The 14,925-nt window shown below is 35.6% G+C and overlaps 1 protein-coding gene across 4 annotated transcripts in view; it reads left to right on the top strand.

Moving 5' to 3' along the window:
* LOC148235868 (uncharacterized) overlaps window positions 1-14,925 on the top strand; it is an 85,597-nt gene extending 70,672 nt beyond the window's left edge. For 2 of the 4 annotated variants that reach the window (XM_088184854.1, XM_088184856.1), the window contains 14 exons: window positions 1,320-1,590; window positions 1,658-7,607; window positions 7,674-7,870; window positions 9,255-9,817; window positions 9,885-10,611; window positions 10,684-10,916; window positions 10,984-11,083; window positions 11,163-11,416; window positions 11,527-11,859; window positions 11,928-12,094; window positions 12,163-12,265; window positions 12,334-12,501; window positions 12,572-12,736; window positions 13,293-14,925. In XM_088184854.1, the coding sequence (XP_088040980.1) occupies window positions 1,320-1,590; window positions 1,658-7,607; window positions 7,674-7,870; window positions 9,255-9,817; window positions 9,885-10,611; window positions 10,684-10,916; window positions 10,984-11,083; window positions 11,163-11,416; window positions 11,527-11,859; window positions 11,928-12,094; window positions 12,163-12,265; window positions 12,334-12,501; window positions 12,572-12,736; window positions 13,293-13,427 (9,366 nt within the window). In that variant the 3' untranslated portion in view covers window positions 13,428-14,925. The remainder of the gene's footprint in view (window positions 1-1,319; window positions 1,591-1,657; window positions 7,608-7,673; window positions 7,871-9,254; window positions 9,818-9,884; window positions 10,612-10,683; window positions 10,917-10,983; window positions 11,084-11,162; window positions 11,417-11,526; window positions 11,860-11,927; window positions 12,095-12,162; window positions 12,266-12,333; window positions 12,502-12,571; window positions 12,737-13,292) is intronic. The other 2 variants (XM_088184855.1, XM_088184858.1) reach the window with 1 other exon arrangement.

Consider the following 14,925-nt stretch of genomic DNA (forward strand, 5'->3'; position numbering starts at 1 on the left):
ATTAAGACTTTTTATAACAATATTACAACTTACAATAAGTGAGAATCGAATGAAGCATATCTAAACCGAGTTTTGACCAATAGGAGAGCAATAAAATCGTGTCTACGCCGACACGATTTTATTGCTTTTGACATGGATTTTTGACTTCTGAGAAGGGATAATTGTATTTTGCGCCCTCCTATTAACCAAAATTCGGTTTGAATATACTTTAACCAATACTCTCATATCAGTAGTCCGTAATAATATCGATAAAGATCATATTTTTAAAACATAGCGTAATATCGAAGTGCAGACAAACCATGGAGCAATCATGGAGCAAGACATCTGTCTGTACATTTTATTCCGTTTATTTTCCCCTGAGTTTAGTTGGCTTAGTTTGTATTTTGTACTTGCCCTTATAAAAGTTCTAAAAATATAATTAGTTTTAAAAGTTTCATTAGGTCAAGTTAGGTTTGGTTAATTCGTGTAGGTTAGGTTTGGGTTGGAACAAGAAATGGACGTGTTTCGCAACTGTCAAATTGAGTTTCATAAACATTTTAGAGCAGCATATAATTTCACTTATATTTTCAAATTATTAAATTATATTTTTGCTAGTAGAAATATATGTATATCTATTAGTGAAAATGTATTTAGATTTCACTAGTGAACTTCACCGAAAAATACATTCACTGTTACATTTATACATTGCATGTAAATAAACAATGATAAGTATTTAAATGTATGGTAAAGTTGAAATCATACAATTTTATTAGCTTGTGCCAGATAAATTATATTTTCACTAGTAAAAATATATATTTACTTGTGAAAATGCATTCCAATATGATTTCACTGAAATGACATATTTGTAAAAATATTTTTTTGGGATAGATTCGATTCTGTTTTTTTTAGATTATCTTTGAGGAATAACCCGATAATTTCTCGTTTAGAAGCAGGGACGTCATTTCAGCTTCTTCCAAAAGGCGGGGGGGGGGGGCAATTGTTGGCTAATCACTTGTCTTTTTAATATTTTGATTTTATTAAAATTCATAGTATTTCATAAAATGACATTTTTCTGGCCAAATTCAAGGGGGGGGACAAATGCCTCCTCCCCCCCCCCCAATGGCATCCCCGCTTATGGACAACCTTTTTTCAATAAGCGTGTCAATATATGGTATTTCAAATAAGTTAATTGAAAAGCATTCAAAATATGCTTTGCCCTTTTTTTCTGTACATATTTTGATGCAGCAGTGTAGTTTTTTTTAATATTTTAATCAAAGAAAATGTTTATAAATATTTTAATCAAAAAAAAATCTAATTTGTAATGTTTTTTTCTTTCACAGTTGGCCGTAGCAAAAGCAGCAGCCGCCGTTGCAGAAGAAAGCTCCTGCAGCAGTCAGCGCTCTGGAAGCTCTCACAGTTGCTCCTCGTCCGACACAGAATCTGACACGGATTCGAGTGCTTTGGCCGCCGCTTGCAGCTTACAAGTGATCAATGAAGAAGATTTGGCTGCTATTTTACCGGAACACCAACCGTGCGCCGCTTTCGGTGATTTCAACTCCTGTCCCGACGGACAGCAGCAGACTTCCGATAGCAAAGTTGTCGCAGAAAATGGTAAGAAGATATTCTTCAAGATGTACATCTCTGATTTGTTTCATTCTTAACAAAAGTTTTATTCAAGCAGATGGCTCCAGTAGCGAGATGGAACTGCCGCCTCAGCTCGTCAACGCCGCCATCCAGCGAGCTACGGCCGATAGTTCCAGTTCGGAAAACGAATGCGCCGGCCAAGATTTGGTGCATTCGGCCGCCACGCACTATGCTTCTACATTGCTTCAACAGTTTGTGGCGCAGACGCAGTTACTCAGTCACACCAGCACAATGCCTCCAATAGGAAGTGCGTTGACTCAGCTTAGTTCTTCAGCTTCAATCACAAATTCGATCAATAAAGTTGGACTTGGCGACTGCGTTTTATCCCAGACCTGCCCTATCTCTGAAATGAGTCAAATCGCTCCTAGTTTTTTATCGGCAGATCATTTGGCTTCCAACGATAGCCAGCAACTAAGCCCGCAACAAAACGAAGAGCTGTCTCAAATCAATAAAGATCTAGCAGAGATAACATCTGGATCGAGCAACGTAGATATGATTCAGAATCCACCTTGTTTGGACGATAATGATTTTATGGCGCTCGATATTGCTAATTCAAGCTCTGCAATTACGAACATAGAAGCAGCTAACTCATCGTCGTTTTTGAACAACCACAAATCAAATAAAAACATAAACGAAACTCGCAACGTAGAAAATAAAATAGTAGATGTTAAAAGAAAACGAGGCCGACCGCGTAAAATCAGGGAAGAAATACCCGAACAAAAAATTTCGTCCAGCTGTGATAATCTCAGTGATGTAAATATGGTTGTTAACGAGTTTTGCCGCAACAATGATCCCCCGAACGTGTCTCCCGACTCTGGAATACTATCTAATCATAATTCTCCTGTTCATTCTCCCACTCGAAGAGTGATCGACGCTGAAGAAAGCACTCATAGGCAGAGTCGCAAGTCGCCCATCAAGGAAAACACCATCAAACGGAGTAGCAGGTCAAAATCTAAAACCAGAATAGAGATGCACACTCGAGACAGATCAGTGTCCAGTGAAGCGAGTTGTAAAAGAAAAACTTTTGCAGATTTCAATAGAAAAAGTTCTAAATCTGAAGATTCGCCAAAACCGGAACAAGTCAAAGTAGAACGTAAGAAGAATGAGAAATTGGATATCGCAGCTTTAGATAGAATGTTATATGCAACCGATAGAGTTTTGTATCCGCCTAGAAGAAAAGTCGGCAGGCCGCAAAATAAAACGATTACGGGTAAAAAAGGTCCCGGTAGACCACCCAAAAATAAACCAGTAATCGATTCTGACGAAAGCGATGACGATATCAGATCTAATAAAGGCTTATTATCAGAGGTGTACGCAAAGAGGAAAGATATAAACAAACTAGTAGCTTCAATTTCTAAGAAACCAACGAAGAATCTAACCAATTGGAGGGACCATCAAAGTGATCAAGAAGGCGGCTTAGAAGATCCTTTAGATCCAATGTGGAGGGAGATCGACTTGAATCCAAAGTATAAGGATATCCTGTCTGGTTACAAAAGCGATCATGAAGTTAAAACGTACAAAGTTTGCAGCAGACTCATCGAGTCCGGTTACAGGAGCGACTATGGCTTCAAATCGGGCTATAAATCCGATCATCATTGCCGATCTGGATACAAGAGCGATTACAAATCTGGTTATAAAAGTGATAAGTCAGGATATAAAAGTGATTATAGTGTAAGAAATATGAGGCGGCGAATAAAGAAATTAAAAAAGTCTCGTTCGGTCCGCGATAGAAGTTACTATAAAAATCAAAAATATTTTGTGTCCGATCAAGAGATATTACTATTAGCTAATAAGACTTTTAGCTGCCTGACGCTCGGACAAAGCACGAGCGATTCGGACTCTGAATGTCGCTCACAAAACTCTCATTTGCCTTCTAAGTTTAGTAGTTCCAAAGGTAACGGTGCATTTTCATCGAAATACACCTTTGGCGGTGTTTCAAATAGATTTAGTCACGGGTTATCATCGCTCTCTAATGTAGATTTATTCGCTCCGGCGCCGGTATTCGGTGGATTGGGGTCAAGGTTGACTCCCAGCTTATTGAATTATAATTTATTTGGATCAAATAACAAATTTGGATACAATAAGACGAATAAGTACAATTTTGGATCTTTGTATCCCACAAGTCTGTCGGCCTTTACGCATAAATTTGCATGTCCACCGATATCAACATCAAGAAACGAAAATTTCGCCATGAATTTATCGTCTTTATCTACGTTCAGCCAGAATCTTACAAACAACACTACGAAACAGTCATGTAAAAATTTATCGCCGAAAAGTAAGAAGCCCCAAAAGACTGACAGTATTTATCCAATTTTCAAGAAAGAAAAATCACCTTTGCCTGTTACGAATATATTTCAACAAACGCAGAGTCCGTACGTACCTAACAAATCTTTGTCTCGCAATATATTTTTAAACGTCAAAAAACCTCAGAAGAAAAGCTCTTCGTTTCCGCAGTGGAAGAAACACAAAAATCAATTGATCATAACTCCAGCAAAGTCTCAAAACACCAAGAGCAGCGGTAGACTGTCTCGCATGTCAAATAGGAGTGATTCTTCCCGACACCATCATCACAAATTAAAGAAACACAAGAAGCAAAGAAGATCGCGTTCCGTTTCGAGGAGCAGAGAATTGTGTACGAAAGCTGTAGCAAATCCTGTCGATGAGAAATTTAGTCAAGAGATGGAAAACCTTATTAGTCAATTTGTTAAATTGTGCCATACGCCAAAGGTGACATCTCAACAACAATTCAAAAACGATAAAGGAGTGCTAGATAATATACTTAAATCTATCAGGATAAAACGTACGACAAAAAAACGCAAAGGTCCAGAAACATCTGAGGTATCTACGCCAACGTCGAAACGGAGACACAAGAAACAACAGCAAGAATCTCAGAGCAAAGGAGGTAAAGATAAAGATCCTAGTACAAACGAGCATAAACTTCCGTTAAAAAAGCGACATTATCATATCAACTCGTCGACAAATAATTCTCTAAGTCTCAGTTTAGTGGCGACGGAATACGTCGAAAATTTAAAAACAGAAAATACGAAAGGTTCCGATACGTTTATCTGTACGGAAACTAACTGTTTGGGCGATCTAAAAGAAGATATTCCTAAAGAAAATAAATGCTCGATGAGCTCAAAAAGTTCAACCAAAATCAATCACGTAACCGAGAAAGCTAAGAAGGAAAACAAAAATCTTGAAAATTCATCAGTTGTTCAACCGGAAGTGAAAGGACACGATAGTCCTCTTCGAGTGAACGTTGACGATGCAGAAAATTGTAACAGCTCCCATATATCTCCTTGCTCCGATATTACTGATGATGACTTGACCATCAAGAAACCCGTCAGCGAACAGTCTGAATTCTCCAAGAAGATATATGAAACGTCTGAAAAATTGAAAGCCGTTCACAAAATGGTTCATGATCTAGAAAAATCTTTGCCAAAAAATAAAGAATCAGAAGTATCCTTTCGTGATTCCAAATCTGATACGAGTAAATCTTGCACAAAAACAGAAGGTAAAAGTACAAGTAGTAGCTCTTCAAGTTCAACTCCGTCGTCGAGTAGTCCTTGTAACAAAACGGCTCCTATTGTGACTCCTAAAAAGAGGCACAGATTAGAAGCAGATAAGCTGGCGAATCCCAATTTAGATTTAGTAGTACAAAGTCTATCCAAGAAATTATCTGAAGATCAAATCGAGAAAAACAATCCAGTAAATGCCACCGACGATAATATAAGCAATAATAAAAGTTCAACAGTCGAAGAAGATTCATCAGATGCCAAAAGTTCTAAAAATAGTAGTAAATCTTCATCACCGTCGTCCCAAAAATCGGAGATTATCACACGCAAGAAGAACAGATTAGAAGGATTGACTAGTAATTTAGTCTCAAAAATTATTCCGAATTCGTCGACCAAAACACTGGATTCTTTAATGAGTAGTAATTTAAGAAAGTCGATTGAATCTCGCATAATTGAAAAGACTAAGACCGGAAGCAGTGCCTCTGATTCTAGCGATAAATTATCAGATTTCTCTAAATCTCACAAAGATAATGTCAATAATTCCAATACTAGAGCTACAGTAATTAAATCTCCCATATCAAAATTGAAACTTCCTGCCGAGGCCAAAAAATTGCCGAAAGGTACTGACATATTGATAGAAGAAACCGTCGTTGTCAACGTCGATAAACCTACTGGAATATTTGAACCTTCTGTTGACATAGAACTACAAATTCCTAAATCGTCAATCTCGCTCAATCATGTCACCGTTGATGCAAATCAAAAGACCCTTACTAAGATTATCAACAAGAATATTGAAAATAAATATAACGGTAGAATTACGAAAGTTAATCTAGATGGCGAAAATCGATTATCTTCTTTCTGTAGTTCCAACTTTGTAAGCAGCGATAAAATAAAGAAAGTCGACTCGATAGCGTCAGTTATTTCGGATAGGATAATAGAAAACAGTCATAATCTTAGGCCGCCCAAAAGGAATCAACCTAACGAATCAGACGCTAAACCTGTTGAAGATCTTGATAAGCGGAAACGCAAAGTCGAGTCTAATATTCTAAAGGAGAGCAAGTTTAAACTCATGCCGAAGTTAACGGATAAAATTTTAGATCCTCCTAAAGCTGTACCAAAGAAAAATGAGCCAGAATTAGAAAACATCGCACTGAAGAATGTGGAGAATGTTCCTTTAACACTGGTGGCAGATTCAACTATGCCTTTGAAGAAAAGAGCAAAGAGGAGGAAAGCCATCAATAGAACAGGTTTTCCTAGTGCTAAGAAGAAAAAGAAAAAAAATAACTATGTTCCGACAGTCAATGATGAAAATTTGAGCGATACTAACTCCATCAATCTTTCAGATAATACACTTAAGAATAATTCAGCTTTTGAAAGGGTACCTAAAGTTGGCGAAGCCACAATCAGTTTTTTGGAAAGAACGACTCGTAAAAAGCAAGGAGAGTTAAAAATCATTTTAAATAAGGACGACTGTCCGAAGCAAGGGCGCGTTTCAGTAATCGCTCTGGAGCGTTTGCAAGGTAAGACTCTTGAAAATAATAACGTCTCGCCTTCAAAAGCTATCGCAGAACCGTTACTACACGCTGAGCCGATGATTATCGATAGCAGTCTTGATTTAGTACAACCGGAAGTTTTGGACACCGTCACCAAGTGGGAAATTCTTAGCGAAACCGATTCCATCCCGCCACTCTCGTCAAGTTCTATCAGCAACGATCCCGAAGACAGTATTCCACTGAGCCTTTTGAACTTAAAAGCTGAACGACCCAACAGCCGTTCGGATATGAAGCGAAAATTGAGAGATTTATCACCGTGCGATAGTTTAGAAAATATCGCACTCTCAAAGAGGATTGTGACTGATAAAATATCCAAAACTAAGGTTCATCCACCTGCGGATCAATCGAAACGATCTACTAGGAGTAACGATAATTATGAAAATGTCGATTCAGACGATCCGCTCGTACCTCCAAAGTTGAAATCTAAATCCGGAAAGAATGGACATAAAATTAGAGAAAAATCGCCTATTACTGAAAATTTCACCGAAATCGACAAAGAAGTTCCGCGCATATCGCAAATGAGAAAATCTCGTTGCAACAACACCATGAAACGTTTGCGCGAAATGACGCCGAGTTCTCGTGATAGTTCACTTGAAACTGTTAAGAGCATTAAACGATCGCCGAAATCTAGAGATACTTCCGTGGAAACGATCAAACCTTTACAAGACTGTTTAGAAAATGACCCATTGCCGTTGCAAGAAAAAGAAATCGATTTTGAGCAAAGTATTGACGTTTTATCAAAATCGATCATCAACAAGAGGCGTATTGTGTCATCGAGGGACGATAGTCCTGCTAGCAGCGTGGAGAGAGGGTACAAGAGCGAGAGGGAGAGAGGCTTTAGCAATAAACGGAATCCTCGGACTAGGAAGAAATATTTAGTTGCCGGACTATTCTCCAATTACTATAAAGAGGATAAGTGAGTATTGATCTATCGATGATAGACTTTTGTTTGTATGATTTTTACGATTTTGATTTTTTGCAGCCCTAAGCCAGTTGACCATAAAGCAAAACTGGTCTACAATCCTGCTGATCATCCAAAGGGATTGCTCGCGCCGCCGCCATATTGTGAACGATGGGTGAGGCAACGCAAACAACATTTCGCGCTGCCGTACGACATTTGGTGGCAGCATCAATACAATCAACCTGTACCTTCTTGGAACTATCGCAAAATACGAATAAGTATGTTTATATTTATTTACATCGTATTAGTAATACATATATAAAAATTACTGGCAGTGCAGCACCTTCTATCAAACGATGATATCATAATAAATTGCCAGTTGCTGTGTTCCATTTATGGTCTAAAAACGTGTTTCTAAAGAAATGTTTTATTCTCTGAAAAGTGGAATAAAAAAATATTTTTTCTTTTTTATTTTTTTTAACAATTTTTCAGAAAAAGAAAAATTGTTAAAAAAAATAAAAAGTAAAAATGAAAATATAAAACATATTATAATTAAATCATAAAAAATATACACTAAAAATTGCAGTAAAACATTTTTTTTATATATTTACTGTGTTTTAATAAATTAGTGTTAATATTATTAAAATACAATAATTATATAAAAAAAAATGTTTTTCAAATACATTTTTACTGCATTTTTTAGTGTACTTAATTAGTGTAGTTAATTTTCAAGTGTCCACGAAAATTAACAGTTTTGACTTTATCTAGTAATTTTGCCTTTTGCCTAAGTTCTAAGAAGCAATAAAAACTATCGAGAGAAAGAGAGAGAGACTGATCGAGTATGTAAATAATAAATTCTCAAATTTAATTGACTCATCGCCCACTTTTCAACGACAAAATTTTTCATCGCCCACCATCGAAAAACTATTTTTCTCTTATTTAATAATAAATTGTAAACGTAATAATTCCCGTATGCTTTTTATATTTCACCAAAATATTCATATAGCTTGTACAATTTTAGAATTCCAAATAGCAAGTTTGAAACACAACTTAGAAATAAAATTATTTAATAAAATAAAACAATGAAGGCAAACTTTTACTTATTATTGTCTAAATCAAAGAAAAAGAGTACATTTTTTGCTACTTAGATAGTGCTTCCTATAAAATAATATATGCTATTTATAAAAATAAGAATTGCTATTTATAAAAATAGGAATTGCTATTTATAAAAACAGTATTTACAAATTTAAAAAAATCAAAATAATCAAGTAAGTACCCTAACGGTTCGAGCCTAACGCATAGGTACCTGGAAAAACGATTAGCCTGGCCACTTTCAAAAAATACTAAAACGCATATTATAAATATAAAATGCCTAAAACATTTTCACACATTTTTTTTGAACAAAAAACTTTTTGCTTCTCTATTGCCCACCAAATTTCTCTGGAGCCATCACCACCCACCGAGATTCGTCCATCGCTCGGCAGTGGGCAATATTGCCTAAACCTATGGTCTATATTATAAGATTCAATTATAGCCATCACATATTTTATTGCAAGTGTTCATTACGTCTGTGCTTAATGTATGCCTGTGCCCATTATTGAGATAGAAGAGAAGCTACTATATTTTTCTGCACATCACTCATGATTGTTTATTTTATTTTAGATGTCTACTATGATGTGAAACCATTGCCTGATGGTTGCGAAAGTCAAGCTTGCAACTGCAAACCGACTTACGAATGCCAAGACGACTGCATCAATCGACTCGTCTACGCTGAATGTGCGCCTCAACTGTGTCCTTGCAAAGAGCTATGTAAAAATCAAAGAATTCAAAGGCACGAGTGGGCGCCCGCTTTGGACAAATTCATGACCGAGAACAAAGGCTGGGGCATAAGAACGATGATGCCCATAGTTACCGGAAATTTCATCTTGGAATACGTCGGAGAAGTTGTTTCGGATAAAGAATTTAAAGATAGAATGGCATCTCGCTACATGAAAGATACGCATCATTACTGCTTACATCTAGATGGTGGATTGGTCATAGACGGACATCGAATGGGCGGCGAGGGCAGATTCGTTAATCATTCGTGTCAGCCCAACTGTGAAATGCAGAAATGGTCCGTGAACGGTCTGTTCAGAATGGCTCTGTTTGCCTTACGAGACATCAGAGCAGGCGAAGAGTTGACATACGATTACAACTTTTCGTTGTTCAATCCGGCCGAAGGACAGGTTTGTGTCATCTTATATATTGATGCATTATATTGGCTTATTTATTAATGATTTATATTTATTATAGCCTTGTAAGTGTGACTCGGACGATTGCCGTGGAGTGATCGGCGGAAAATCTCAACGCATACCAAAACCATCAGCGAAATCACAATTGAAGGCTATCACGGCGGCGCCTATTGTCTCGAATCCTTCAGTGTCAACACAAGCTCAGAGTTCTTCCAACCCGAACCGTGTCGGGCGACCTAGGAAAGCCATTAAAGCGACAATCAAATCAAGCTGCCACTCTAATAACTTCTTACCGGAGAGGACCGATGCTGCTTTATTCTTGAAAGAAGTTCAGTCGATCAATATAAGCAGTCGATTTTGGCAAGAGCCGCAAATGAAACCTCTCACTACAAAAGAGAAGATTATGGTCAAAGATCGACACTGTTTCCTTCATAGAAATCTTGATAAAGTACGTCGAGTTAGAGAGCGTATGTTATCGCATCCGGTATTGGCGGCTGGACATCAGATTGTATCGTGCGTCCAACCCAACACTTTTCAAGTCATATCGAATAATCTAATCAACTTGGCGGCAACTGCTTCAAACTTACCTTTACATCCGAGTGTTCAAAATGCTCAGCAAAACCCCGACAATCCCAGCGTTTTCCTAACAAGACTACACGCACTCAGAACGCCGCGTAACATCAAAACTAGAAGATTGGCATTAGCTGAAGATAATCCAGAATTGAGTAAACATGCTCGATTGGCTAACGTGTTCAGAGAACTATATAACGTCGTGGTAAATTCTAAAGGTATTGTAATATATTTTACTTACATGTAACACTAAATATGGTTATTCTAATGCAATAATTTCAATATTTTAGACGAGAAGAACGAAATTGTATGCTCGCCGTTCTTAAGGAAGAAGGTTGCTAGAAGCACTGAAACAACTGCTACTCCTACGCTAGATTTACAAACTATCGAAACGAATATTGAAACTGGACATTATAAGAACGTAGTGCTTTTTGATTCACACTTCAATTCTTTTTTTGCTGGAATTACGAAGACTTTCGGTCGCACTTCACATCTTGGCGTCATCGCTCTACAGCTTAAAAAAGTACTTCTTTAACAATTTTTGTGAACTGTGCCTGATCATGCTATTTATAAAATTATATTGTTTTTAGTTATATAATAATGCGAAATTGGATTTCGCTGATCAGTTAATGACTATTCTCGGTACTGAAGAACCACTCCCGCCAGGATTTTTGCAAAAGAGGAAACAAGGTATGTTATAATACTATCACACAGTCATCGTATATTTTCATTAGAATATGGATGTATTTTTATTTTATTATTTTTGCAGAGGAAGTTATAATGTGCGTTTGCGGCCTGCATGGTGAAGAAGGTCTGATGGTGCAATGCGGAGGCGAAGGCGATCAGACCTCCAATCCATCATTGTCCGATCAATCTCAAAAAGCCATCGAAAGTGATCAAAACGACTTCAATATTGTCACAAACAGGCCGTTGAAGGGTTGCGGAGTTTGGCAGCATGCTAGGTGTATGGCCGTCACTGATACTGGCGTTCCGTATTACTGTCACCGCTGTCAACCTAGAGAAGTAAGAATATATATACTTTTAGTGACTGATTTTTTCCGTCCAATTTGTTCTGAATTTTATTCTTTAAACATTGTTTAAACAAGCTCATTTGATTGTTATTAAATTTGTAGGTCAATCTGGAAATTTCTTTAGACGAATACACAGATGATGGTAATCAATTCTTCTTGTCGCTACTGAGAGGAGATTTGCAAGTAAGACAAGGCGATACCGTCTACGTTTTGAGAGACATTCCGATAGACGAGAAGCATCCGGATTGCAGCGAACAACCCGACACGCCGTTTTTGCCCGATCCTAAAGACAACATGGGCGGTATTTCCAATAAAGGAAAGAGACTGGACAGAGGCAAGAAAGTCAAGAGTAGGAACGATAAAGACGGACACTCCAGTAAAGATAAGAATAAAAAGAATGATAACGATTCTATTCAAGAAAATAATAACAAAAAGGTAATTGATAATAATATTTTCATCAATTGTAAATATAATAACGATGGTTTATTTTTTATTTATTGCAGGACACTCAACGCAAACATACATATAAAACGATCGGTGCCATTAGTGTCTCAGAACTGGACATATTCAGAGTTGAGAGATTATGGCGAGATCGTAATACCGGTCAGAGATACGTTTATGGCCATCATTATCTAAGACCGCATGAGACGTATCACGAACCTACTAGGAAGTTAGTATTTGTTTTTTTTTTTTTTAATACACCCTAAGGTATTGTGCTAATTTATTTTACAATTTTAGATTCTTTCCTAATGAAGTTATGAGAGTACCGCTCTATGAAGCCGTTCCGATTGAATTAGTGATGTCACAATGTTGGGTGATGGATCTAAACACTTATTGCAAGGTATGTGTTCTAATTTTTAAATGCTACTAAATAATTCTCATTTATATATTATCATTATTTAATTATAGGGACGGCCTCTAGCAGCTAAAGAAGACCACGTCTATATTTGTGAATTGCGAGTGGATAAATGCGCTCGCCTTTTTACGAAGATATCGAAACCTAAATATCCCGTTTGTATCAAATCTTACGCTTTCGAAATGTTCCCGCAGCGACTCAAAATAACGAGGACTTATGCGGTATTGTTGATTTTTATATCATTTTATATCCGTTTGTACTAGGAATACTTATTGATTAATTGATTTACAGCCGCATGAGGTTTCGCCTTCGCTGCTGAAGAATAGAACGCGTAAAACTCAAGAAAACAATACGACTCGCGAGTCGAAATCTAACAACAAAGCTATTGTGAATCACCCGGCTGTGCCGGTGCCGAAACCTAAAGGTGCACCTTTGTTACACACAACAATAGTGAAGGTGTGTATTTATTTCTTAATTATCTTTGGCTGGTGATACATCGTTCCATAGTTTTTGAGAGGAGCCACTGACTAAATCACATAGTTATTAAATATTATTGTACACAAAATAGTTCTTAACCCCTTGGTTGCCAAAATTCAATATATTAGATTTTGCTACTTTGCTGAGAATCGCCAAATCAGGTGAAATCATTAAAGGAAGATTTAAATACATTTTTAAAGAGTTGTAGGGTATTGGCTTCAAGGTAAATAACTTTTATTCTAAATAATATTTAGATAGTAATATAATAAGGCTTAGCAAGTAAAGGGTTTACATAAAAATATATTTAATTTGTCTCCATAATGTTTAATTCAACTTTTCTAGCATTTAAAACTGCTACAATGGAATGGAAGTTTTGTGTTGCATGCTTAATTGGTATTACTATGTATCTGCTATTCTTCAAACTATATGTAACACTGCTGCCAATTTACAGAGCAATATATTTTTTCTCTATTTATGTGTATCATAATGAACAGAAAACCCAGTGGCATTAAGTAATATATTCTTTTCTTTACAGAATCGTGCTACGCAGAAGGCTCGCCTCAACAGCATCCTTCTGAAGCTACTTTCTAAAATGCCGACGAAACAACCCCTCGACATGTCATATTTACTCGATGGAAGAAGACAACGAAAAAAGATGATATCTTCTTGACTCACATATCCCAACTGTTAATTTATATAACATACGTATAACATAATAATATATTTTCATATAAATAATCAATCGGCAACGATAAAATTCACCATTAAGAGAATCACATATATATATATATTTTATATTATGTCATCTTTCTCTTTCTCTCTCTCTCTCTCTCTTTAACTTTCGAGAAGTATCCAATGCATCACAACTATTTAGATAAGCTTGATGAAATCGTTATGATCTTAACGTGTCATCCATTGATTGACTATGTATATTTGGCACTCGATACACGCTTGTATGAGTAAATGATATGTATTATAAAAATTGAGCCTAATCGTATCTTTCAATGTACCATAACATTGAATCATCACCTGTGATAATTGAGTTTTATTGAACTAGTGAAATAATCGCGCCGTTTTCCTCAGCAGCCAGATTTTTTTTATGACTATGTATATTTGATCGTTTTTTTATTATTATTTTAGTTTCAATATGAAAATATTATTTAATTTGAGAGTAATAAATAATGTTTGCCAAAATACTCATAAAACACAGAATTTGCTACGACACAATCAACATTTTATTTTTAATATTTTTAAGAAGCCAGTGTATTTTATTTATTTATTATTAATACGATTTAATACTATGTTGAAATAATTGAGCATGACAATTTTAATACCTTTTCTCTTTATATATTAAATTCAATAGATAAATATATGAATAAACCTGCTGCATAAATGAAATAGATAGGTCAATTTTAACATTATACTTTAATTAATCATAGACTATAGATGTTATTGCCTTCCATTTCTGTTGTTATTGTCTATTTATATGTAATGTGTATATAACGTCATAATTATGTAATAAGAATAATTTATTGTAATTGATTAAGTTATTTTTGGACAGAAAAAAATATATGAATTTTTTTGGGAATGGTTATATAGGACGGTAATAATATTATTGTATATGAACTAAGAACAATTCGCCTTTTATCTAAGTGTGTATATATAGATTTACGGATATATATATATATTATAAATAGATATTTATATTTGCATAATAACTTGTTACTTGAATGGATTTTTATAATAATAATAATATTGAAAAAATTAATATTATGGCACACAAAATCTTTTTTTAAACAATTTATTAATCGGTTAACTTATTATGTGTCATAATCTTCGATTATTATTATTGAATTGTGTTTGTCATGTACTTATGCGTTAAGTATTATTTAATTTGCACAATGAACGTAATCACATGGTAATGGGTTCGATTATGCTTTAATTGTATTGCATTATTATATATTTAATTATTTACGTACAAAATACTTTGTAAGCTTTGCTTTGTCGCTCATACGTTTTTTTTTTAATTTTTGGCATAGATTTTAGAATCTTATAAGAGATATTTTTATACAGCGTTTTTCGTTTTTTATTTATATTGTTCTCATGCCATTTGTTGTATGACATTTAACTTATTTATTAGAAGAAAATAAAGTTAGTAATATTATTTA

This window comes from Plectrocnemia conspersa, unplaced genomic scaffold, assembly GCF_051122295.1.
Source record: "Plectrocnemia conspersa isolate PC_06_02 unplaced genomic scaffold, ASM5112229v1 ptg000004l, whole genome shotgun sequence".
Taxonomy (NCBI): Eukaryota; Metazoa; Arthropoda; class Insecta; order Trichoptera; family Polycentropodidae; genus Plectrocnemia; species Plectrocnemia conspersa.